This window comes from Dreissena polymorpha, chromosome 14, assembly GCF_020536995.1.
Source record: "Dreissena polymorpha isolate Duluth1 chromosome 14, UMN_Dpol_1.0, whole genome shotgun sequence".
Taxonomy (NCBI): Eukaryota; Metazoa; Mollusca; class Bivalvia; order Myida; family Dreissenidae; genus Dreissena; species Dreissena polymorpha.
In genome coordinates, this window is record NC_068368.1 from 50,794,612 (window position 1) to 50,819,141 (window position 24,530).

Here is a 24,530-nt window from a genome sequence, read left to right on the forward strand (position 1 = left end):
ACGCTTCTTGTATAACATGAATAAGATCAATACTACCAGCTACAAAGCTTTGACTCTTGCATGGATGTTATCTATAAGCACTCGCAACACACCCACGTGACCTGATTTCATTTTGACCTTGACATGGCAATTATTTAGACTTATAAAGTAGATCACTCAACCCTGTTTGTCTTTCTACCTACAGGTGGGTGCAGCAGACATCATGGCTGTTCATGTCTTCCCTGATGGTCCTTTACTCCATGCAGATCGTTTCCTTCATTGTGTTCTTCTTCAATGTCAGCGAACAGTTGATGCAGGATGTATGTTGGCTCATTTTTATTGATTCGTTTATTAAGAGATATTGTATAGCTTGCAAATGTTAACCTTGTGCTGACCTTTATGCATTGATATATAAAAATACCCTTATGATAAATATATTTGTTTCTGTACCAGAAGCAATTCAAATCAATTCAACTGTTCCTCACTAAGTATACTGTTATGGCCTGGTTTTACTTGTGCAAAAGATGTACGACCAAAACTGAATGAAAATATTGGAAACAATGCTACCCTGTAATTTATGCATACTGACTTTACAAGCGCTAGGTCAATGTTGTCAAGCTTTATATTAATTCAAATTTTATCATAAGTTCATAATTTATATGCTTTTCTTTTAAGTTTTGCAATAGTAAATTTTTATTTCAACTGATCATAGTTAATGTTTTCCTGAAAAATAATTTCTTTTTTCTTCTTTTTCATTTAAAATACAATTTATTGTTAAACTTTGATAATAAGAAAAAGCAAGTGTATAAGCTGTTTAATACAGTATTGTATTTTATACTCCGGTAGGGGCTCATATAGAATTCACATTGTCCCCCTGTGTCCACCAGTCTCTCCGCCCGTCTTTCTGTCTGTCCGTCTGTCTGATATCCGTTTTCAGAGTTTGTTTTCCTAAACACTTCCAAATATTCACCAGATTTTTTATGGGTGAGTCAACCTACATGATTTGCAGGTCAAGTTTGAGTTTTGTTCCAATAACATTATTATCTGCTAAGTTATGTCCCTTAGAAGTATTAATTTTCTCTAGAATGATAATTGTCCAGACTTTTTCCCTAATGCTTGCAGATATTTACCACAGTCTAGGTGTGTGAGTCTACCTATAATCCTATATGACTTACAGATCAAGTTAGAGTTTAGTTCCCGTCCATTGATTTTTGACAAAGTAACAGGCCTTGGACTTAACAATTTTCTATAAAAATGCTGCTGCGGGCTTCCAAAGCGCAATAGGGGGAATTGTGTTTCACAATCCCAGCTTTTGTTGTATTATGTTTTTATGCCCCCGGTAGGGTGCCATATAGAAGTTGAACTGTCTGTCTGTGCGTCCGTCCGAAAACTTTAACATTGGCCATAACTTTTGCAATATTGAATATAGCAACTTGATATTTGGCATGCATGTATATCTCATGGAGCTGCACATTTTGAGTGGTGAAAGGTCAAGGTTATCCTTCAAGGTCAAAGGTCAAAAAACAAAATCCAAGGGAAGTAGCAAGCTTTAATGGGGAGATAATTTCTATTTTATATCATTTGGCAGGTACAGATCATTTTCACAAGGAAAGTAATATTTTTTAAAGGGATTTAATCAAAAAATAATAATTTTAATTCAAAGAGGCGCAGTAGGGGGCATTGTGTTTCTGACAAACACATCTCTTGTTTGGAATTACTTTCAACATGATTTCCAAATAAATGAGAATTTGCTTGATTTATCTAAGAAAGATTTGTCCATCCATATTTTGTGTTATCGCATATTTCCCTATGTTCCCCAGGTGTTTTCGCATATTTTCCATATTTTCCTATTGTGTTCTCATATACTTCCCATTGTGTTCTCACATACTTGCCCTTGTGTCCCCCCAGGAGCAGTCCCTGAGTGAGGTGGTGGTCCCGTTCATCCTCATGGTGCTGCTGGGTCTCATCCACTCTCAGACCATCCTCACCCATCTACGCCCACCAGTACGCGACAACAAACGGTATGCCAGCAGTCATTATATATATTTATGAATTAGCTGCGATATTGGAAAACAGGGCTTAATGCATTGGTGTTAAGTGTCTAACCAGGTAAGCCTTTGCTAGGCTTTTCTTGGAAAACCTGTTAACATTTGTGGTATTTTTTGTTAAAATGAAGCCTCTTATTAGCAAAAATCCAGTTTAGGATGAAATATTGTGGCTGATAAGCCTGTGTGGACTGCACATGCGTTAAGCCACATTTTCATAGAGCAACCCTCATATTTACATTTATTTGCCTTTAGTGGTGCAAATTTAAGATGAAGAAAAAGCTGTTCAGTAATTTATCGTCTTAAAGATGCCAGTAATTGAAATAAGTAGTTTGATTCAGCAAGTTTGAATTCCTTTACTATCTCTGGGCACCATGAAAATGTTTTGAGTTTATCTATATGAAGCCAAGAATCTGGGCAAGTATGCTTAAAAATTTGCTAGTGTGGGTTTGCGCTTATTTTGATCATTGATATACCAGCCCGTATTCACCAAACAATTCTTAGACTTAAGTCTAAGAATAAAGAAAATATTTTAAATTAGAATATTCAAGAATTTCTTTAATTGTGAGTCAAACTCCGCTGTAAACATCTCTTTCTATATTGTTCTTCACATAGAACATTTTGTTAATGACATAATCACCAGTGGAGTCCTGTATATATTCAAACACTGAACACATATTTCTTGGTTCTAAGTCTATTCTTCATTCTTAAGTCTAAGAATCGGTTGGTGAATACGGGCTGAATTGCGCTCATATATATATCCATGCAAAAAACACACAAAATAATCTTGACATTGGGGCTCAACATTAAATTTAAACTTACTTGTCCAGTTCGATTTTAGCCCTAATTTCGTACTTGTCCTGACTAAAAAGTTACTCCTCAAGACCTTAAAATGTAACTCAAAAAGTGTCCCCTTATGTTGCTTCTTATTCTTTCAATATGATAAACACTCACTAAGCATGCAAACTATAATAATGTTACAGCTGCTTATCAAGCTGTTATAGTTTTACAGCCATTAATTGTGCTTATTAAAACAGATAAAGTTAAAACGTAAAGGCTCAAACTTGCTTGGCTAGTCAAATTTCCAGTTGGCTTGAACTTTCTTTGAAGCACTGGGTCGCACAAAGCTTTTAATCGATAAGGAGCGCTTGATTAACTCTTTCAGTGCTGGAACCGAATTTTGAAGGCCTTTGCAAACAGTTTGGATCCAGATGAGACGCCACAGAACGTGGCGTCTCATCAGGATCCAAACTGTTTGCTATTCTTATAGTATTCTTTGAAAAAAAATCGAAGAAAATGCTAATTTTAGAAATTCTGCAGAAGACATTTTTGCAGACGACAAATTTCCCAGCATGCAAAGGGTTAAAGGCTCATCACAAGTGCAAAAAAACAAACATGTCGTCAACTCAATCGTCAATGGATTTAAGCTAAAGATGACATTTTGTATACAATCTGACAGTGCTTGTAGATACTGTATTATTAAGGCTGGAAGGGCTGCATTACAAAATGTGCTATGGCAACTTGATGGAATAGAAAACTCTGTATCTATAAATAATGTCATTCTTTAAAAAAAAAACAAGCGATTAATTAAATACATGTCGTGCTGTTTAATATTTCAAAGATGGGAATACAATGCTTACGTATGTATTTGATCCTTAGTGCTGTTCCTTACATGTACACGTGAATGTGCTATGTAAAAACATGCTGATATAATATAAATTTATTATATGATATTTGTTTGATTGTATGTGTAACTGTTTAAAAATATTGCTTACTAAAAATATTAAGTATATATTTGATTCTTATTTATTCAAAAGCAGAAAGTAGTACAGAGTTTAGACGGTATGAATACACTTCAACTGGATATGTAAATATATTGCAGATTCATGTTAGTAAACATAAGTATATTAGAAATCGGTAGGCTCTAATTCTGGTTTGCTCTAATTTTTGTTGTCTGTCAGATTGAGATCAAGTCATCAGTTTTCGACTGTATTCATTTTTAACTTTTATCAAAAACAAACACTTGAACTAAATTAATTGCAATTGATAATATCGTCAAATAAAAAGGAACTAATTACACAAGTGATCATCATTAAACAAAGATTTATCTGCTGTGTTAACAGAACAACTTCGATTTATAGTTTAACTGTCAACATTAAGTTTTTGAAGGAAATTTCAGCCAGATAACTGGATTTTATAAACTTATATTCTTCCCTTGTTTATTAGATAAAAATAAAGACTTCTTTCACATGTTCATTCAGACTAGCAGCAGATACTTCTTTTACTTTTCTGTACTTTGGTTGGCCATACAATATAATTGTTAATTTAGAAAATATTTCATTATTTCTTTGGTATTCATACATAATTTAGCTCGGCTGTTTTCGGTGAAAAGCTGAGGTATTGTCATAGTCAGTTTGTTGTGTCTTCCGCCGAGTGCATCGTGCTAAAACCTTTCCATTCTGTTAACCTTTTGAACATTGAAAGTGCTTCAACCTACTTCATTGAAACTTCATATGTAGCTGCACCTTGATGAGTTCTACACGCGACACCCATTTTTGGGTCACTAGGTCAAAGGTCAAGGTCACTGTGACCTCTAAAATAACTTAAAAAATCTGACATGCTTTCATTTATTCAAAACTGCACCCGCAGCCGAGCGTTGGCACCCAGTATGCGGTGCTCTTGTCTAAAAACTGACAAGTGCTGTCCTCTGTGTTGGTAGATTAAGTGATATAGAGGAGATCCCTGGCTTCTTATACATGTAAGTGAGGCTGGCAGAGTCACCCTCACCCCTCACATCCCTAAGTTTGGTCCTAAGTTTGGTCCTAAGTTTGCTACGAATTGCTGCTGTAACATCAGTTGTATTCTGCATTTCGAGCCTTTACCGTCATCAGCGTTACATGTATTGTGCAGTCAACAGAGATTGTTTAATTGGGCATTCTGCTGAAAAATGGTTTAATTAACTGAGCATTTAACAAAAAAAGGCTTATGTGGGCTTTCATTTAATAAAACCTTATATTTGTGTTCAATGTCCAGTTCATTCCTGTAACTGGTCAAAATGAGCATCATAATTATGATGTATTTGTATAAACATACCATTGATCTGATGGTAAAAAAAGTAACATAACAATTATATCATGCAAATGGGATCTAATGTATGGTTTTAGAGATAAAGTACGTGATAATTACAGTTCAACCTCTGCAAAATAATAAATGATTTTACAGTATCATTCCAATGACGTAACTGTAACGACCACTTTCAAAAATGCTGTTTGTTTAAAATGCCAGGTCTGCTGGATCTGTTGTTTTTCCTGATTGATTGCCCATGACACATTCTGGCATTGCATTGTTTTTAGCATTTGTTGGCTCCACATTTGTGCACCTATGATGCATGAAGTTATCATTTTAATTAAGGACATGATGCAGCATTTTAAAGAATTGTAACAATTTCGCTGTTCTAAATTGTAAAAGTTTGTAAAGTTTGTTTGAAAGAGTTTTCACTCTTTTAGGACAAGGTTCAGCATTTTAAAGAATTGTAACAATTTCGCTGTTCTTAATTGTAAAAGTTTGTAAAGTTTGTTTGAAAGAGTTTTCACTCTTTTAGGACATGTGCAAGGTTCAGCATTTTAAAGAATTGTAAAAAATTCGCTGTACATTAAATAGTAAATGTTTGTCAAGTTTGCTTGAAAGAGTTTTCACGCTTTTAATGCCAGCTTTAAAATTGTATTGTAAACGACAAATTCATTTTGTTTTCTTGTGCTGCAATTTAGTTTCATATTGTATGTAGAATTTCATATAATAAACCACATTTTAATACTCAGTTTACAATCCAGTAGGGATAAAGATATACATTTTCATAGCTTTGATAAAGCCCATTTGGGCGAAATATTAGAATAAAAGAGTGTTTTTTACTATGAAAACACATTTTAATAAGTTATTTTTTAACCTCTGAATTTATTACCAATAGTTATTACCATGTTTCTTGTTTAATATTATTTTATGTGATAGACCAGAGCAATTTATAGTATATATGATTTAATATGCTTCATTATAAAAGAAGAAATTGGGTTTTTATAATCTGCAAGTTTTTGTCTCATGTTTTTAACATTAAGTGAAGTTTGTATTATTTATCTCATGGTTATCAAGAAAAATTGGTATAGATGAAACTATTGATGTTGCTGTTGCTACCTGTTTTAGCTCGTCTGTTTTTGGAGAAAACCCGAGGTATAATTGTCATAGCCAGCTCGTCTTCCAGCATCATGCTAAAACATTTACATTTTGTTAAGCTTTTGAACATTGGCTCTAAAATCAAAGTGCTTCCACCTACAACTTTGAAACTTCATATGTAGATGCACCTTGATGAATTCTACATACCACACCCATTTTGGGGTCACTAGGTCAAAGGTCAAGGTCACTGTGACCTCTAAAAAATAATTCTGACAAACTTTCATTTATTCAAAACTGCACCCGTAGCCGAGCGTTGGCACCAGTTATGCTGTGCTCTTTTTGTCTTATGCATTTCTTATGCCATGCAAGTTGTTACTAATTTTATTTTATTTCTTGATTTTGAAATCAACACATTTAATAATAATGTTTGCTTGTTCCGCTAATGTTATAATACTTAATAATCTGAAATTAATATGTCAGTGAGCAGAATGTCTGGTCCAAGTTTGATAATCAGCTTGTGGCCTAATTAGCGACCGAGTTATCCCTCTTCAATAATGTAAACATTTACATTTTAGCCATTCCTGCTGATAATGAGCACATGTCCTAAAAGTTTTCTACATACATCAAGAAACCTCCTGACTAGTTCAACCATTCTTTTGCCTTAACTCACTTATTAGACATAAAATAAAGTATAGAATTAGAACCGAAAAAACATAGGTAGAGTGTTTGATATGAACAGACTACAAAGTTGCTTATGTCATAGAGAAATTGTTCTAAATGAGAGTTTTTGCAGTTTTAGGTGTTGAATTTCGCATCATTTTAAACTGTATTAAATATTCTCTATTTGCAGATGTAAGTCAATGAATTTGTTGGCTAATCAGATCCCTTTTTAACAAAGAGCCTTTCAAAAATAATTTCTCACAATGTTATATTTATTATCCAGTTCTTGTCTTACATTAAGCCATTTAATGCAGTATCATTCTAGTGTTGATTGGTAGTCACTAGGTGTCCATTTAAATGTTATTAATTTTTAAGATATACTTCACACATACCTTTATTCACATTACCGGTACAGAAAATATATTGTGACATCTAGCCCCTTTTGTATGGTGACACCAAATACCATTAAAATTTGTCTATAACAATGTGTTTGCGTCACCCAGTCTTGGTTCTAAAATACCCATTCAGCATGGAGTGTATACCAGTGTTGAGTAAGTTTAATTAAACTGCATAATCTTCAAAAGAATTATGAATGCATTTTTTGTAATGAAAAACGCTAACTTTACCCTGATACATTGTCAATGAATTGCAGACATATTATCATTTGTTATGCTCCCCCTAAATTTTTGGGGGGAGCATAAAGTCGCCGCTTCGTCTGTCAGTGCGTGTGTCCGTCAGTCCGTGCACAATTTTTGTCCGGGCTATTTCTCAGCAATTAATGACCGGATTTCAATTAAACTTTATGGGAAGCTTCACTACCAAGAGGAGTTGTGCATATTATCAGCGGGTTCTGGTTGGATGATTTTTTCACAGAGTTATGGCCCTTTGTTTTTTCATTAGCTGTACATATAGTGCAATTTCTCAGCAACTTCTGACCGGAATTCAATGAAGCTTTATGGGAAGCTTGACTACCTTGAAGAGATGCACATGTTATTTGTGGGTTCTGGTTAGATGATTTATTTAGAGATTTATGGCTCTTTGAAATTTTTAAGTTGCTAAACCATCCATCGTATTATTTTGTCCAAAGTTATGCCCTCAAGACGTTTTCTTTTATCTGAATATATAGTGCAATATTGTGACAAAAAAACAACTTTGGGGAGCATCACCCGTCTCCGACGGTTTCTTGTTTGCAATAAGATGTCTTAAGGTAATCATCAAGTAATACTGCAGTGATCGAATTCACATGCTTAATACATGTAGACATTTATGAAGTTAGTTGCATCATCTATACAGACATACATGTAGACATTTATGAAGTTAGTTGCATCATCTATACAGACATCCTTAACTAAAAGAGTGACTTAATGAGAAAAACTGTTACGTCATATGAGTCATGCTCTGTGAAAAGGGGGTTTAATGCATGTGTGTAAAGTGTTGTCCCAGATTAGCCTGTGCAGTCTGCATAGGCTTATCAGGGACAACACTTTCTGCTTTTATGGTATTGTTCGTTTACAGAAAGTCTCTTCTTAGCAAAACCCAGTTAAGGTGTTGCAGACTGCACAGGCTTATCAGAGTTGAAACTTTACACACATGCATTAAACCCCCTTTTCACAGAGAACGGCCCATATATATTTGTCAGCATGACATCTTGTGATTTTTCAGAAAATGATTTTTTTTTGTGGACAAATACATTTGTTAATTTCTGATTTTGCTTTCAGGATGTGATTTGGTTGCAAAAACATTGTTTTTTAATGATCCTTGACAAATTTGAAAAATTGATTTTTTTTATAATCTGTTGACAAATTTTAGTCCTCCATTGTCTCTTTGCAGTGACCTGTGGAGAAGAAAACGCTCTATGTCTCAGAACTGTGTCGGCACAGCCGACAATGTTGGAATGCCAGTTGCTACGGAAACTGCCTCCATGGATATACCTGGTTTGAGCCAATCGCGATCGAGTATGAAAGGTCATAAAGGGTCACGACCTTTGAGAGAGAGAACAAAGGAGCAAACGATTAGATATAACCAAATTAGGGCTATGAATCAGCGTATAATAATTCGAGAAAATGCCCAAGATTCTGAATCAGCTTATCACACATTTGAGGCGAGTGATTCCATACCAGAGAGAACTTCTTCAAGGGAGCCTGATTCTTATGGTGCTGGTAGAGTTGATGAAATCAGAAGAAAGGAAGATAATTCAAGTTCAGAGTCAAAGTTGGATATCTCACCGAGAGTGAAGATAAATGGTTGTGAAACTTTCTGCAAAACTCGTGAGAGTAATGAAAGTGACTTTCCCCAGGAGTCGAACTCAGACGATGAAAAACCTGGACTTGTTGTGCATTTAGAGCAAATCTCCAAACGTTCAAGCCAGTCGATATCTTCTGATGATGATGACAATGAGGACAAGTATAATAAAACTAGTGCACTGAATGTTTCAGTGCAAAGTGTTGACTCGCAAACATTAGAGAATAACAAAGAGCTGAATGCTAAAGCTGTGTTTGAGGGGGTTTCAGTTTCATCCTTGAAAAATGTGTCAGTGCAAAGCAGTTATATGCAAACATTGGAAAATGACAAACAGATGAATGCTAAAGCCGAGGTTGAGGGGGTTTCAGTATCACCTTTTGAGAACCCCACTCCTCTGGAAGGAAGGTCCACTGAGATCTCTCAAACTGTCCCAGTGGTAGTGGTTAAAGAAAGTGATCCCTCTCCTGTAGGAACCAGCACTCCATTCAAGCTGTGCAACGGTGCTAGCGGTCAATCCAGTCAGATTGGTGCTGTAGACACTACGAGTACTCAGAAGGTCTGTCGAATTCGTGATTCGCACACACACCAGGACGTCAACAGGTCTGCCTTAAGCAACATGATGCTGGATGGAGCACCTAACATGATGAAATCGCATACCCATATAGCGTCCACTGTGCATTTTACAAAAGACCTTGTCTCGCTTCGAGAGTTTACCCCGAAGAGCTCAAGGGAAAGCACCCCTACCCACACACCGTCGGACATATTACTGCAGAAAAAACACTCACTGAAAATGAGAGAGAAACTGGACACTGACACTGAATCTGAGGTAGAACGGACAGAACGGTCCAAGATTAAATTTGTTAACTTGCGTCGTAGGAAGGGTTCTGAGTCTCAGTGCACAGAGGTCAAGAGCTCCATCCTGCGTAACCGTTGGCATCCGGGGAGTTTGTCACTACTAGAGACGAAGAGTACAACGGGGGTGAGCTCGTCTGATGGGGAGACAGAGGGGCACAGCTCCGAGTACAGCAGGGGCAGCAGACGGGTACTATTTGAGAATTCTAGTTAATTTTGTCGTTGTCAGGTCCATTTTGTGGGAAAAACCAGTACTTGCATGTCTTTCTAAATTTAGGTCAGTACTTGAAACAGATATGGGTACTGAGCGCAGTTTGAGCATTCCCTTTATTTTATTTTACTAATTCTTGAGTCCATTTTTGTGGGAAGAACAAGTACTTACATGTCTTTCTAAATGGAGTTCAGCAGGTGAAGTAGATGGGTAATGAGCGCAAATTGAGCATTCAAGATGAAATCTATTTGAGCATCGTTGTTGGAAAACTGGGCTCAATGCATGTGCTTAATATGTCAATCCATATTAGCCTGTGCAGTATGCACAGGCTAATCTAGGACAACACTTTTACACCAAAACTAGATTTTAACTAAGAAGAGACTTCCTTTTAAACAAAAAATACCATAAAAAAATGGAAATAGTTATCCCTGATTAACCTGTGCAGACTTCCGCACAGCCTCATCTGGGATGACAATTTACAAACATGCATAAAGCCCAGTTTTCTCAAAGCGAGGCGCATTCAATTTGAGACAACATAGAGTCCATTTTTATGGAGGAAATAGTACTTGACTGTCTTTCAAAGAATGACAAGAATTTCTTTAGAATGTTCTTTGAGTTAGAAATAAGTCTATTTCTTGTAGAGATTTGTGATCTGTTTTTATTTGCAATGATTATATATCTATCTTTCAACAGACAGCTTAAATAAAATTTTTCATAATTTAATATGTGTTTAATATGTAAACTTAGGAATATTTCATGATAGTTTATCGTTGCTGTTCTTCGAAAACCGCGTAAGTCAAATTTGGCGCAAATTGTTATTTGTTTTAATAAGAACGGCGGGTTCACAGGTCATTTTCTGCGAAAATACTGGATTTTATATCCAATTGGAAGGCATAGTTATGAGCACGTGAGAAAATCCTGAACACTCATTGGTGCACTAATTGTTTCTGCAAAAACTGCGTAAGTCAATTTTTCAAATTTTCAAAAAACATTTTTTATATATTTTTTGAAGTTTTAAAATATATATTAATTTAGATAGTCTTAGTCAAAATGGGCATACTTTTTATTTATGAAAATATAAAAGCCTGTGGTTGTCATTTTAATTCTAAAAATGGACTTACGCAGTTTTCTCTTTAATACTTGGTTCCTTTTTTAGACCATCTAAATTATTATATTTTAAAAATGTTTTTTTTGCCTATTGAAAAGTTGTAAAAATTTACTTACGCGGTTTTCGAAGAACAGCGACGTTATGTGCCTCTTACATGGCCCTCGATCTGCGTTTTTTTAGGCTGAATATCGGCCCCGTCCCCCATAAAAAGTATAATTTTCCCCCTGTTTTGGGGCAAAAAATCCCCCTATGAAAAAAATATTATTTTTTTAGAAAGAAGTTTCTCGTTATGATTAATCTAAATTTTATTTCAAGTTCATCTTTTCAAAAATTCTAAATTATGAGAAAAAAATGAATATAGTGCAAACATGTAAACATGTAATAATGAGAGAGTTAATAAAAAAAAATCCCCATAAAAATGGAGGGAAAATTCAGTTTATAAGGGACCTGGGTACCTTCCCCTGATGGCCAGAGAGGGCCCTGACTTAAACTCCTGTTTGCCTTATATGTGGACACATTTTGAAAGAAATTAGTAAATGGGTCTTCTACTCCAGTGCAACTTAAAACTAAAAATAATATGACACATCAAGTTACAAAGTATATTCTTTTACTTTAAATTTTGAAAACTTTAATCTGTGAGCAGTTCCCTTTTAGCCATGATAATTGTAAAATTGTATAAACTGCTAGACAGACTTTCAAAATGTCTGTAGAATGCTCATTGAGTGGGAATTTAATGGTTTTCTTGTAGAGATATTTAAGTTAATTTTTTCCAATGGTTATATTTATCAAGTTGGACATTTATGTACAGGGTCGCACAGCCAGTTCGGATGAGTTTGGGGACCACCTTCAGTCCGATGTGGACTCCACATCAGAAGAATCCTCGCACTCGTCCCCGGAGATCTCACAGACTGAGCACATGCCTGAGGACTCAGAAACGGAATTTAACGTTGCCAACAGCCCCTACCTGAACAACAGCAGCGTCATCAGTGGCAGCCATTCCATGAGCTATCTACAGGTATGTAGTTCACTTAGGAACTACAGGGCTTTTTTTCTGCTTAGATAAAATAAATCACAGTTTTTATGCCCCTAGTAGGGTGGCATATAGCAGTTGAACTGTCCGTCAGTCAGTATGTCAGTATGTGTGTATGTCAGTCTGTCTGTCCGTCAGAAAAAAACTTTAACATTGGCCATAACTTTTTCTCTATTGAAGAGTGGTGGAAGGTCAAGGTCATCCTTCAAGGTCAAAGGTAAAAAAATAAATCAAAGCGGCGTTCTGATGAAGCTGCACATTTTGAGTGGTGGACGTTTAAGGTCAAGGTCATCCTGTAAGGTCAAGGTCATCCTTCAAGGTCATGGTCATCCTTCAAGGTCAAAGGTCAAAAAATAAAAAATTCAAAGCGGCGTACTCATGAAGCTGCACATTTTGAGTGGTGGAAGTTCAAGGTCATCCTTCAAGGTTAAGGTCATCCTTTAAGGTCAAAGGTAAAAAAAATATAATAATTTCAAAGCGGCGTTATCATGAAGCTGCACATTTTGAGTGGTGGAAGTTCAAGTACAAGGTCATCCTTCAAGGTCAAGGTCATCCTTTAAGGTCAAAGGTCCACACAAAAAAATCAAAGCGGCGTTCTCATGAAGCTGCACATTTTGAGTGGTGGAATTTCAAGGTCAAGGTCACCCTTATAGGTCAAAGGTAAAAAAAATATAAAAAATTCAAACCGGCGCAATAGGGGGCATTGTGTTTCTGACGAACACATCTCTTGTTCACAATTAAGAGACGTTCCCAAGTAAAATTTTCAAAATTTTGAGAAGTTTGTGATTCAAATTTTCAAAATTTCGAAAATGTTGCAACCCATTTTTTTTCACTAATTGATGAGCCAAAGGCCGCTTCAAAAAAGTAAAAAAAAGACTTGCATAAATAATTGACTGGTAGACAAATAAATAGACACACTTTAGAACTACAATAAATAATAGGAAAACCACCCATTGAATAGTGTATTTGACCTATACAAAGGTCAAGGGTATTTACATGTGTGCAGTTCACTCAGGCATTAATCATCAACCTTTGACAATCTAATATACAAAAATACTAGGACAATCTTCCAATGCATGGTTCTATTTGACCCATTAAAACACATTACCAAAGATATGCTTATTAAGTTTTAAGGCATGATTACCAATTACCAAATTTAAAAGTTTTCTTTCATCAAACAATTTTTGTCATATTGACCATTTAACAAAGTGCTCACAGTGAGCTGTTGTGATCAACTTATGCCCAATGTGCATTTTTTCTCGTTACCTCTCCATGGAGGCTGCATTTCGAATCTGGGTCAGGTGCAGCCAAAAAGTAGATCGCAAGGTCAAATCTTTGAAAAACCATGTCACCACTCTAAAGGCCACATTAATGAATCATTCTTGACGAGATCTTGATGTAATTTTGTCAGAATGTTTATCCTGACAATATCTAGGCCAAGTTTGAAATTGGGTGAGGCAGGTCCAACAACTAGGTCAACAGGTCAAATCTTAAATAAAAACACTAGATCACCACATCAAGTCTTTAATGATTGGTGTCCCAGAACTCAGATGAGTTTTCAAGGACCACTATGGCCACTTGTTTAACTTAAAATAATTTCATATTGTCAAAGAGTTTTTAACATTACATTTACTGAGGTACATTTCATGAGAACTTGATAAGGAGATGAACAGAGAATTTGGATTTCTAAAGGGAAAAATGGGAAACTTTTAATTGGGAATAGTTTGTAGTCATTTGGGAAAATTGTGACTTTTGGTGATTAGGAATGCGTTTGAATTAAAGCTTAAATTTGGCAAAAATACTGAAAAAAACTGACAATTATCTATTGATCAATTTAGCCTAGCCAAATTTGGGTTCTTTATAAGAATATTTTTACTCAAGAGCTAAATAATTGTTGCAAGTTCACATTGGTAGAACTGACCTTCTGAGACAGCCTGAACACAGTTTTGATAAGCTTTTATAAGGCACTTACAATCAGCAAGCTGGTTGGTCAGTTACAATCAGCAAGCTAGTTGGTCAGTTACAGTCAGCAAGCTTGTTTGTCAGTTACAATCAGCAAGCTAGTTGGTCAGTTACAATCAGCAAGCTAATTGGTCAGTTACAATCAGCAAGCTAGTTGGTCAGTTACAATCAGCAAGCTAGTTGGTCAGTTACAATCAGCAAGCTAGTTGGTCAGGTACAATCAGCAAACTAGTTATACCCCCACAAACGTAGTTTACGGGGGTCTATAGGAGTGAACTTGTCTGTCGGTCGGTCGGTTGGTCTGTTGGTCTGTCTGTCGGTCCGTATTAAGTGTCTGCTCTCTAATTCAAGTAGTTTTCATCCGATCTTCACCAAACTTGGTCAGAAGTTTTATCTAGATGATCTGAAGGCCAAGTTCGAACATGGGCCATGCCAGATCAAAAACTAGGTCACAGGGTCACTTAGTACGTTTTACACATTGAGCATGGTGTCCGCTCTCTATTTCAAGTAGTTTAAATCAGATCTTCACCACACTTGGTCAGATGTTGTAACTAGATGATGTGTAGGTCAAGTTCGAACATGGGCCATGCCGGGTCAAAAACTAGGTCACGGGGTCACTTAGTGTGTTTTAAACCTCACCATGTTGTCCGCTTTCTAATTCAAGTAGTTTTTATCCAATCTTCACCAAAATTGGTCAGAAGTTGTATCTTGATAATGTCTAGGGCAAGTTTGAATATGGGTCATGCCGGGTCAAAAACAAGGTCACGGGGTCACTTAGTGCGTTTTAAACATCACAATGTTGTCCGCTCTCTAATTCAAGTAGTTTTCATCCAATCTTCACCAAACTTGGTCAGAATTTGTATCTAGATATTGTCTAGTCAAGTTTGAATATGGGTCATGCCGGGTCAAAAACTAGGTCACGGGGTCACTTAGTGCGTTTTTTAACATTCAGCATGGTGTCCGCTCTCTAATTCAAGTAGTTTACATCCAATCTTCACCAAACTTGGTCAGAAGTTTTATGGAGATGATCTTAAGGCCAAGTTAAAACATGGTCCTTTCTGGGTCAAAAACTACTAGGTCAAGGGGCGTTTTAAAAATTGAGCATGGTGTCTTCTGTTTTTTGTGAAGACGACATGCAAAATATTATGTGTCAATGCGGCATGTGGGGGTATTCGTCACGTCTGTGACAAACCTCTAGTTGTACTGACTGTTTTGAATCGCAATTATTCTTGCATTATGGAAATTGCCTCTAGGTTCGAATTCACAATCGTTCCTTTCGCTTCTTGGTATGTATAGATAAAGAGGCTACGATTGGCTGATGTTACTAGTATTTAAAAAAAGAGACAGCAATATAAATAAAATAACCACAGGTCAAAACTCTTTTGTTCTACTAACTTACCTTGAAAATTAAGGTGACCAAGTGTGAACCGTGTTTGCCTGGCATTAACTGAATGGTTACTGTTTAAGCACAGTTGAATTGTCCAAAGGGATATTAAATCATTATAAATCACTAATTCTACTCCTTTAATTTGACGTTTTGGCCATGTGCCTTTATCAAAACAATGGAAAATATCCAAAAACTACATTTTTACGTCTTTTGACAGCACAATTTAAATAACAAAGTTAATGTTTTTAAACATCAAATGATGTTGTACACAATGACGTCATAAATTACTGTTTAATTTATGATTGTATAAGATAATGCAATAATTTAAGTATAATATAAAATTGTATGATCTTTAATTTTCCATACAATACAATACATTTTTTATTGTTATACATTTTATGATTTTTTAGTTCAAAAATCAAATCACAGTGCATTATTCTTATGATAAACAGAGCCAGTTCCATACATTCACAAACATATTAAAGAATTTCTTAACTTTAAAGAATCAGAATCATTTGCATGTTACCATGTGAATGCAATGTGCTTTGACACCAACCCACTCTTAAGTTCTCACCAGCTTTTGCTGTTGCCAACAGTTAGCTATGTGTGTGTGTTTGCAAAGTTTCAAATCTGCTTTTAAAAATGCTTCCGAATTGTGTTTTTTTTAACACTGAATGAGCGGTATGATTATTTTATTACTATCAAATCACCTGAGCATAATGTGCGTGTTGTGGCTCATACTGTATCATGGCTTGGATGGTTAATTCTTATTCAGTGGTCTAAGAATTGAATCCTGAGGTATAACAATAAGTTAGTTTTTAGTGGAACCCATAGTAAATCTGCTAATTGAAACTATTATTTGGTGTTTGGCCCATATTGAAATGGGTATATCATATGTACGATAATTCTAAATTGTCCGCTCAAGATTTGCTGGACAATGTTGAAGATTTATAATGAATTATTCATCAAACAATTTCTACTGAATTGCAAGAGACGATCCCTGACTGTTTTCATTTTGTTGCGTGTAGTAGGATGAGTCTGTGGAAGTTCAGACAATTCAACAATGACCCAGTGTATGAAGATGCTGCACCTAGCACTGTAGCAAACCCGGGTGTAATGATAGCTTTACTGGGAAATCCCTGGGTTTTTGGGGGGGATGTTAACTAAAATATTGTAGAGTTGCACACTGTAGGGGAATTAGACCGACAGCAATTAATTGTGTCAGGTTCTTATTTTATACATCATGTACTCCACCTAATACATGTATGAGTATTTAACAAGAATGAGTACAAGTAACTTGAAAACATTATAGAAATCGATCTGCAAACACAATTTTGATCTGCAAACAAATTTGATCACTTGATGTCCAAATTATCACGGATTCACCCGAGTGTTGTTTGCATTTTATTGTTATAGGGCTGGAAATGTATACTCTTATACATGCTGGAGGTATATGTATGGGTGGAGATATATGTATGGGTGGAAATATATGTATGGGTTGGGATATATTTATTGGTGGAATATTTGTATTGTGGAGTTATATGTACTGGGTGGAGATATATGTATGTGGGGATATATTCATGGCTGGAGATATATGCATGGGTGGTAATATATTTATGGGTTGATATATAATCTACTGGATGAAGTTAAATATATGGGTGGAGATATATGTATTGATGGATTTATATATGGGTGGAGATACTTTGTGGATATATATGTATGGGTGAAGAGATACATATGGCTGGAGATATATGTATGGATTGATTTATATATGGGTAGAGATATATGTACTTGGTAGATATATGTATGGGTGGAAAGATATGTATGGGTGGAGATATATGTATGGGTGGAGATATATGTACTTGGTGGATATATATGTATGGGTGGATATATATGTACTTGGTGGATATATATGTACAGTGGTGATATATATGTATGGGTGGAGATATATGTATGGGTGCAGATTTACGTACTGGTTGGGGAGATATGTATGGGTGGAGATATATGTATTGATGGATTTATTTATAGGTGGAGATATATGTACTTGGCGGATATATATGTATTGGTCGAGATATATGTACTTGGCGAATATATATGTATGGGTGGAGATATATGTACTTGGTGGATATATATGTATGGGTGGAGATATATGTACTTGGTGGATATATATTTATGAGTGGTAATATATTTACTTGGTGGATATATATGTATGGGTGGAGATATATGTATGGGTGGATATATATGTATTGGTAGATATATATGTATGGGTAAAGATATATGTATGGGTGGAGATATATGTATGGATGCATATATATGTATGGGTGGTGATATATGTATGGGTGGATATATATGTATGGGTGGATATATATGTATGGATGGAGATATATGTACTTGGTGGATATATATGTATGGGTGGAGATATATGTACTTGGTGGATATATATGTACATGGTGGATATATGTATGGTTGATGATATATGTACTTGGTGGATATATATGTATGGGTGGAGATATATGTATGGGTGGAGATATATGTATGGGTGGTTATATATGTACTTGGTGGATATATATGTATGGGTTGAGATATATGTATGGGTGGAGATATATGTATGGGTGGATATATATGTATGGGTGGAGATTTTTGTATGGGTGGATATATATGTATGGCAGGAGATATATGTATGGGTGGAGATATATGTATGGGTGGTTATATATGTACTTGGTGGATATATATGTATGGGTTGAGATATATGTATGGGTGGAGATATATGTATGGGTGGATATATATGTATGGGTGGAGATTTTTGTATGGGTGGATATATATGTATGGCAGGAGATATATGTATGGGTGGAGATATATGTATGGGTGGTTATATATGTACTTGGTGGATATATATGTATGGGTTGAGATATATGTATGGGTGGAGATATATGTATGGGTGGATATATATGTATGGGTGGAGATTTTTGTATGGGTGGGACTATTTGTATAGATGATGGTTGGTCTTTTCTTACTTGTTTTGGAAGTTAAAAAATGATTTAAGAAGACAAATAGACCGATGTCTTCTATTATGCATATTTCAATGTCCAAATCTCTGGTAATGGAAGTTAAGGGGACTGAACTGTCATTGAAAAGTGCATATTTGTCAAGTTTATATTTCATTACATAACTCAATTTCTTCTTTCTACTCACACACAAAAACTATGGATGATTTAAGCAATTTCCTTGAAACGCATGACAACATCCAACCCTCCAAAATTCTTCAAATAAGAATATCAAATCACCTTCAATATATTGAGATTAATTATATATTTATTTTATTGTTGTGTTCAAAAATCTTTTTAGAAAATAATAGGTCTTAATAATTAGAATCAAAGTGTTGTACATTCCCAGCTCTGTAAAGCATGTCTTGTCAGTCTTCAAAAATGGTCAGATTTCTGCTGAAAAATAAAACAATTCTAGTTATAGATAATCTCTAATTAATATTTCTATAAACTTAATTGACATTTTAAAGTCATCTTAGTACTCTAGGGTAGCAATTTGTTAAGAGAAGACAAAGAAACTTAACAAATCAATATCCTGAAGCAAATTTGAAGACTGATTAAGAAAATGTGTATTTGGTGTTAAATTGCCATGAATGAATGCATTGCTTATTAGTGCAGTTGCGTTCTGAGAAAACTGTGCATAATGCATGTGCGTAAAGTGTCGTCCCAGATTAGCCGGTGCGGACAACACTTTCCGCTTTTATGACATTTTTCGTTTAAATGAATTCTCTTCTAAGCAAAAATCCATTTTAGGCGGAAAGTGTCGTCCCTGATTAGCCTGTGCATACTGCACAGGCTAATCTGGGACGACACTTTACGCACATGCATTATGCCCAGTTTTCCAGAACGCGACAAAGTGAATTAGTGATGTGTACCCTTTGTTTTTTGCAGACAAGAAGACAGGTTAGTAGTAAGATGCCAAGTCATTGTCTGCTGTGAAGTTAAAGGGATATACTGACACAGTGCTGTAACAGATTAGCGTTTAATGATCATAATAATACCTGGTGGTTGATTTTCTGTAAGCTAGTTACATGTACCTAGATGATCTGTTAATTATGTATGTTTGTATGACTTTGTGTTTCCTTGAAAAATATGCACACATCAAGTGTCTTTGAATGGTTATTTGGGAAATTCAATGATGATTTGGGCAATTCAATATTTGGGTGATTCATTGGTGCCTTGGGTACTTCAATAGTGATTTGGGTAATTCAATGTTGATTTGGGTAATTCAATGTTGATTAGGGTTATTACAAGGTGATTTGGGTAATTACATGGGTATTTGGGTAATTCAATGGTGATTTAGGTAATTCAATTTTTATTAGGGTAATTTAATGTTGATTTGAATTCAATACTGTAAGACTTTTGGTACTCATAGTTTCTTGTATGCACATGTTTGATCATTCACCTTCAAGTGGAGATGTTTATTCTAATTTATGGCCAATTTCCATGAAACAGAAAACACAAGTATGTATTGTGGGCAAGACTTTATTTGACACCAAATACTTAATATTAACTATTACCAGTAATCGTTTTATTCCCATATGGCCTGGCGGTATTTCCAATGATGATTTCCTCACTGTTTATTGTAAAAGTAACCAACAGCAGAAAACCAGTCCAGTTGTGGCTACTTGGAAACATTTCTTATTGCATTCTCGCCAGTAATTATAGTGGTGATAAAAACTGCATCTTCAAAGTAACTGGCTTAATGGAAACCCAGCTTCAATCTTAGTGTTTTTTAACCCATTCCTCATCAGAAGCGAAGTGAGAATGGCTTTTGCAACCAGCATAAAACCAGAACAGCCTGCAAGTAACTTGTAGTCTGTTTCAGATGTTTTATGCTTTTTGCTGCTCATCAGTATCTTAAGTTTTGTAATGAAGCCTTTAAAACTTTATTCTAGTAAAGATGCTTTAAAATTTAATTAGATTTTCTAAAGGACTACAAACACATCAAAGTGCATTTATAAGGAGTTAAGGGTTAAGAATCAACTGCAGGACAAACCATTCATAATGCATTGATTTAATTTCAAAAGAAATACAATTAGTCCTATCCAAATGGATATATTTGTTGTTCTTTAGTAAGCTAAATGTTATTAAACCTTTGCATGTTGGGAAATTTGTGGTCTGCTAAAATGTTGTCTGCTAAATTTCTAAAATTAGCATTTTCTTCGATTTTTTTCAAAGAATACTATCAGAATAGCAAACAGTTTGGATCCTGATGAGACGCCACGTTCTGTGGCGTCTCATCTGGATCCAAACTGTTTGCACAGGCCTTCAAAATACGGTTCCCGCTTTGAAAGGGTTAAAGACCTTTCTTACTAGATTCAAGTTTTAAAGGTTTCATTTCCAACCCTTACATACTGATGAGCATCAAACAGCATAAAACCTGAACAGATTGCAAGTTACACGCACCTTGTTCTGGCTTTATACTGTTTGCACATAGCCATTTTCACTTTGCTTCTGAGTGGGGAGAAGTTAATGCTAACAATTAACAAGGAGTTCAGTATCTCCATTTACTAGTTGCGCTCTCTCTCATTTATTGACATTGAGTTTACCACTTTAACATGTAATACTCATTTCCAATTTCTGTAGCATATCTACTAGAATATCACAGGACACGTGTTTTGTTTTCAAAAATTAGTCTAAGAAGTAATTGTAATCTAGGACTGTACTTCAAACACTAGCACATTATGCTGACTTGTGTGTGTGTCATTGTATTGAATCACAAATAAGGTGTGCAGTTTATAATCAATAAAAAAGTAGCTTTGATTTTTGAGTGATTAACTTGCATGTTGCCCTTTTTCCAGTAAATTTTACATATCGTCGCTGTCGTTCTCAAACCTCGTAGCTACAAAATGTCAACTTTTCAGGGGAGAGAAAAAAACGTCTCATTTTTGTATAGGAAACCTCAAAGTTGCAAATAAAAAAATTATAAAAACGTTTTTGTCAAATTTGTCCAAACGAAACGACGAGATATAGCACAAAACACGCGCCAGACTTCATATATTCGGAAAAGACGAAAAAAATATTTTGAAAATTTTGGAGCTACGAGGTTTGAGAACGACAGCGACGATATGTTCATTATTACCACATCAGTGCATGCTTTTGTAAAATATATGTGTGGTTATGCTGTGCAGTGTTCTATCTATATATATTGTTTATTTATTTTACAGCTTAACAAAATTCAGGTAATAATATTTTGATGTTATATTATTGCCATATGGCAAACTTTGCAGTACATCTGATTTACATCTGGTTGAATCATAGTACAAGCTTTACTGAAATTCATCTTGTAAATTTATTAAACAAATGTATTCAAACTCAGAGCAGATTGTGTGTATATACATTTTAGCAGTAAGTGCATGATATTAATTAAGTTCTTTATGTTTTTTGTTATATTTTTTAGCATTACTTATTGACTGCTTTTGTTTCATTGTGTTTTAAATCTTATTTTGTATAATATTATTTGCTCTATTTGTGTTTTTACTGCATGGTGTTATACAACAGGGAAGAATTTTTAGCTCAAAGGTAAAGTGAACACTCGTGTAGCATTTTTTTTTTTAACATAGATGTTTTAATTTTTTCTTTTGCGTTACTATATCACATTCCCTCTTTCTCAAAACCTTTAATGATATTGTTTTGTATTCAAAGGCTCTTATGTCTTTTAATTATTACAGTATTAAATTATATTTTGTATTCCACATTTGACTAGATTCTTATCATGCCTTTTTCCTCTGTATATATTTGAAAATATGAAAGTATCTGATGATAACTAATCCCCTTTTACTTTTTCCTGTTTTATTTTATATCTCACTTAAAGGTGGAAAATATTTGAAAATAATCGTTGTTTCCCATTTAAGACACTCACTCAGAATTTGGAATTAGTTCTTTTTGGCTTATATGTGCACTGGGTGTATATATTCACAGTTAGTTAGAGTGCATACTTTACTTAATGGGCTGGTCTATATCTACTTAGTTCTGTTGAAAAATTTAGTGTGTTTTTTAGCTCACCTGTCATGAAGTGACATGGTGAGCTTATGTGATCATGTGATGTCCGGCGTCCGTTGTGCGTGTGTGTGTGTGCGTCCATCAACAATTTGTTTGTGTAGACAGTAGAGGTCACAGTTTTCATCCAATCTTTATGAAATTTGGTCAGAATGTTTATCTTGATGAAATCTGGGTTGGTATTGTATTTGGGTCATCTGGGGTCAAAAACTAGGTCACTAGGTCAAAAACTAGGTCACTAGGTCAATATAATAGAAAAACCTTGTGTAGACAATAGAGGTCGCAGTTTTCATCCAATTTTTATGAAATTTGGTCAGAATGTTTATCTTGATTAAATCTGGGTTGGGATCGTATTTGGGTCATCTGAGGTCAAAAACTAGGTTACTAGCTCAAATAATAGAAAAACCGTCAACAATTTGTTTGTGTAGACAGTAGAGGTCACAGTTTTCATCCAATCTTTATAAAATTTTGTCAGAATGTTTATCTTGATAAAATCTGGGTTCTGATTGTATTTGGGTCATCTGGGGTCAAAAACTAGGTCACTAGGTCAAAAACTAGGTCACTAGGTCAAATTATAGAAAAACCTTGTGTAGACAATAGAGGTGGCAGTTTTCATCCAATCTTTATGCAATATGGTCAAAATGTTTATCTTGATGAACTCTGGGTTGGGATTGTTTTTGGGTCATCTGGGGTCAAAAACTAGGTCACTAGGTCGAATAATAGAAAAAACATTGTGTAGACAATAGAGGTCACAGTTTTCATCCAATCTTTATGAAATGTGGTCAGAATGTTTGTCTTGATGAAATCTGGGTTGGGATTGTATTTGGGTCACCTGGGGTCAAAAACTAGGTCACTAGGTCAAATCATAGAACAACCTTGTGTAGACAATAGAGGTCACAGTTTTCATCCAATCTTTATAAAATTTGATCAGAATGTTTATCTTGATCAAATCTGGGTTGGGATTGTATTTGGGTCACTTGGGGTAAAAAACTAGGTCAATATGTCAAATATTAGAAAAACCTTGTGTATACTATAGAGGTCACAGTTTTTAGCTCTACTGCCAAAGGCAGAGGAGCTTATGGGATGGCATGTTCATTGTCTTTATATTAATGAGGACTCGAACCCTATTGATTTTCAGGTCACTGGGTCAAAGGTCAAGGTCACAGTGACTCGAAATAGTAAAATGGTTTCCAGATGTTAACTCAAGAATGCTTAGGCCTAGGATCATGAAACTTCATAGGTACATTGATCATGACTGGCTAATGACCCCTTTTGATTTTCAGGTCACTAGGTCAAAGGTCAAGGTTACAATGACTCGAAATAGTAAAATGGTTACTTTTTCTTGTTTATCCGATAAAGTCTAAGTTTTCATCCAATGCTTTTCAAACTTGTTTAGTGTCTTTATATTAATGAGGACTCAAACCCTAGTGATTTTCAGGTCACTGGGTCAAAGGTCAAGGTCACAGTGACTTGAAATAGTAAAATGGATTCCGTATGATAACTCAAGAATGCTTAGGCCTAGGATCATGAAACTTCATAGTTACATTGATCATGACTGGTAGATGACCCCAATTGATTTTCAGGTCACTAGGTCAAAGGTTAAGGTCACAGTGACTCAAAACAGTAAAATGGTTTCCTGATGAGAACTCAAGAATGCTTACGCCTAGGATCATGAAACTTCATAGGTACATTGATCATGACTGGCAAATGACCCCTATTAATTTTCAGGTCAAAGGTCAAGGTCACAGTGACTCAAAACAGTAAAATGGTTTCCGGATGATGACTCAAGAATAATAAGGCCTAGGATTATAAAACTTTATAGGTACATTGATCATGACTGGCAGA

At 35.2% G+C, this 24,530-nt stretch overlaps 1 protein-coding gene across 1 annotated transcript in view; it reads left to right on the top strand.

Annotated features, from left to right (window-relative positions):
* The window catches only part of LOC127857363 (uncharacterized), a 63,636-nt gene that overhangs the window by 16,068 nt on the left and 23,038 nt on the right, over positions 1 to 24,530 (top strand). The window contains exons 6-10 of the mRNA XM_052393762.1: positions 185 to 299; positions 1,888 to 2,000; positions 8,679 to 10,131; positions 12,069 to 12,275; positions 21,686 to 21,868. Coding sequence (XP_052249722.1) covers positions 185 to 299; positions 1,888 to 2,000; positions 8,679 to 10,131; positions 12,069 to 12,275; positions 21,686 to 21,868 — 2,071 coding nt within the window. The remainder of the gene's footprint in view (positions 1 to 184; positions 300 to 1,887; positions 2,001 to 8,678; positions 10,132 to 12,068; positions 12,276 to 21,685; positions 21,869 to 24,530) is intronic.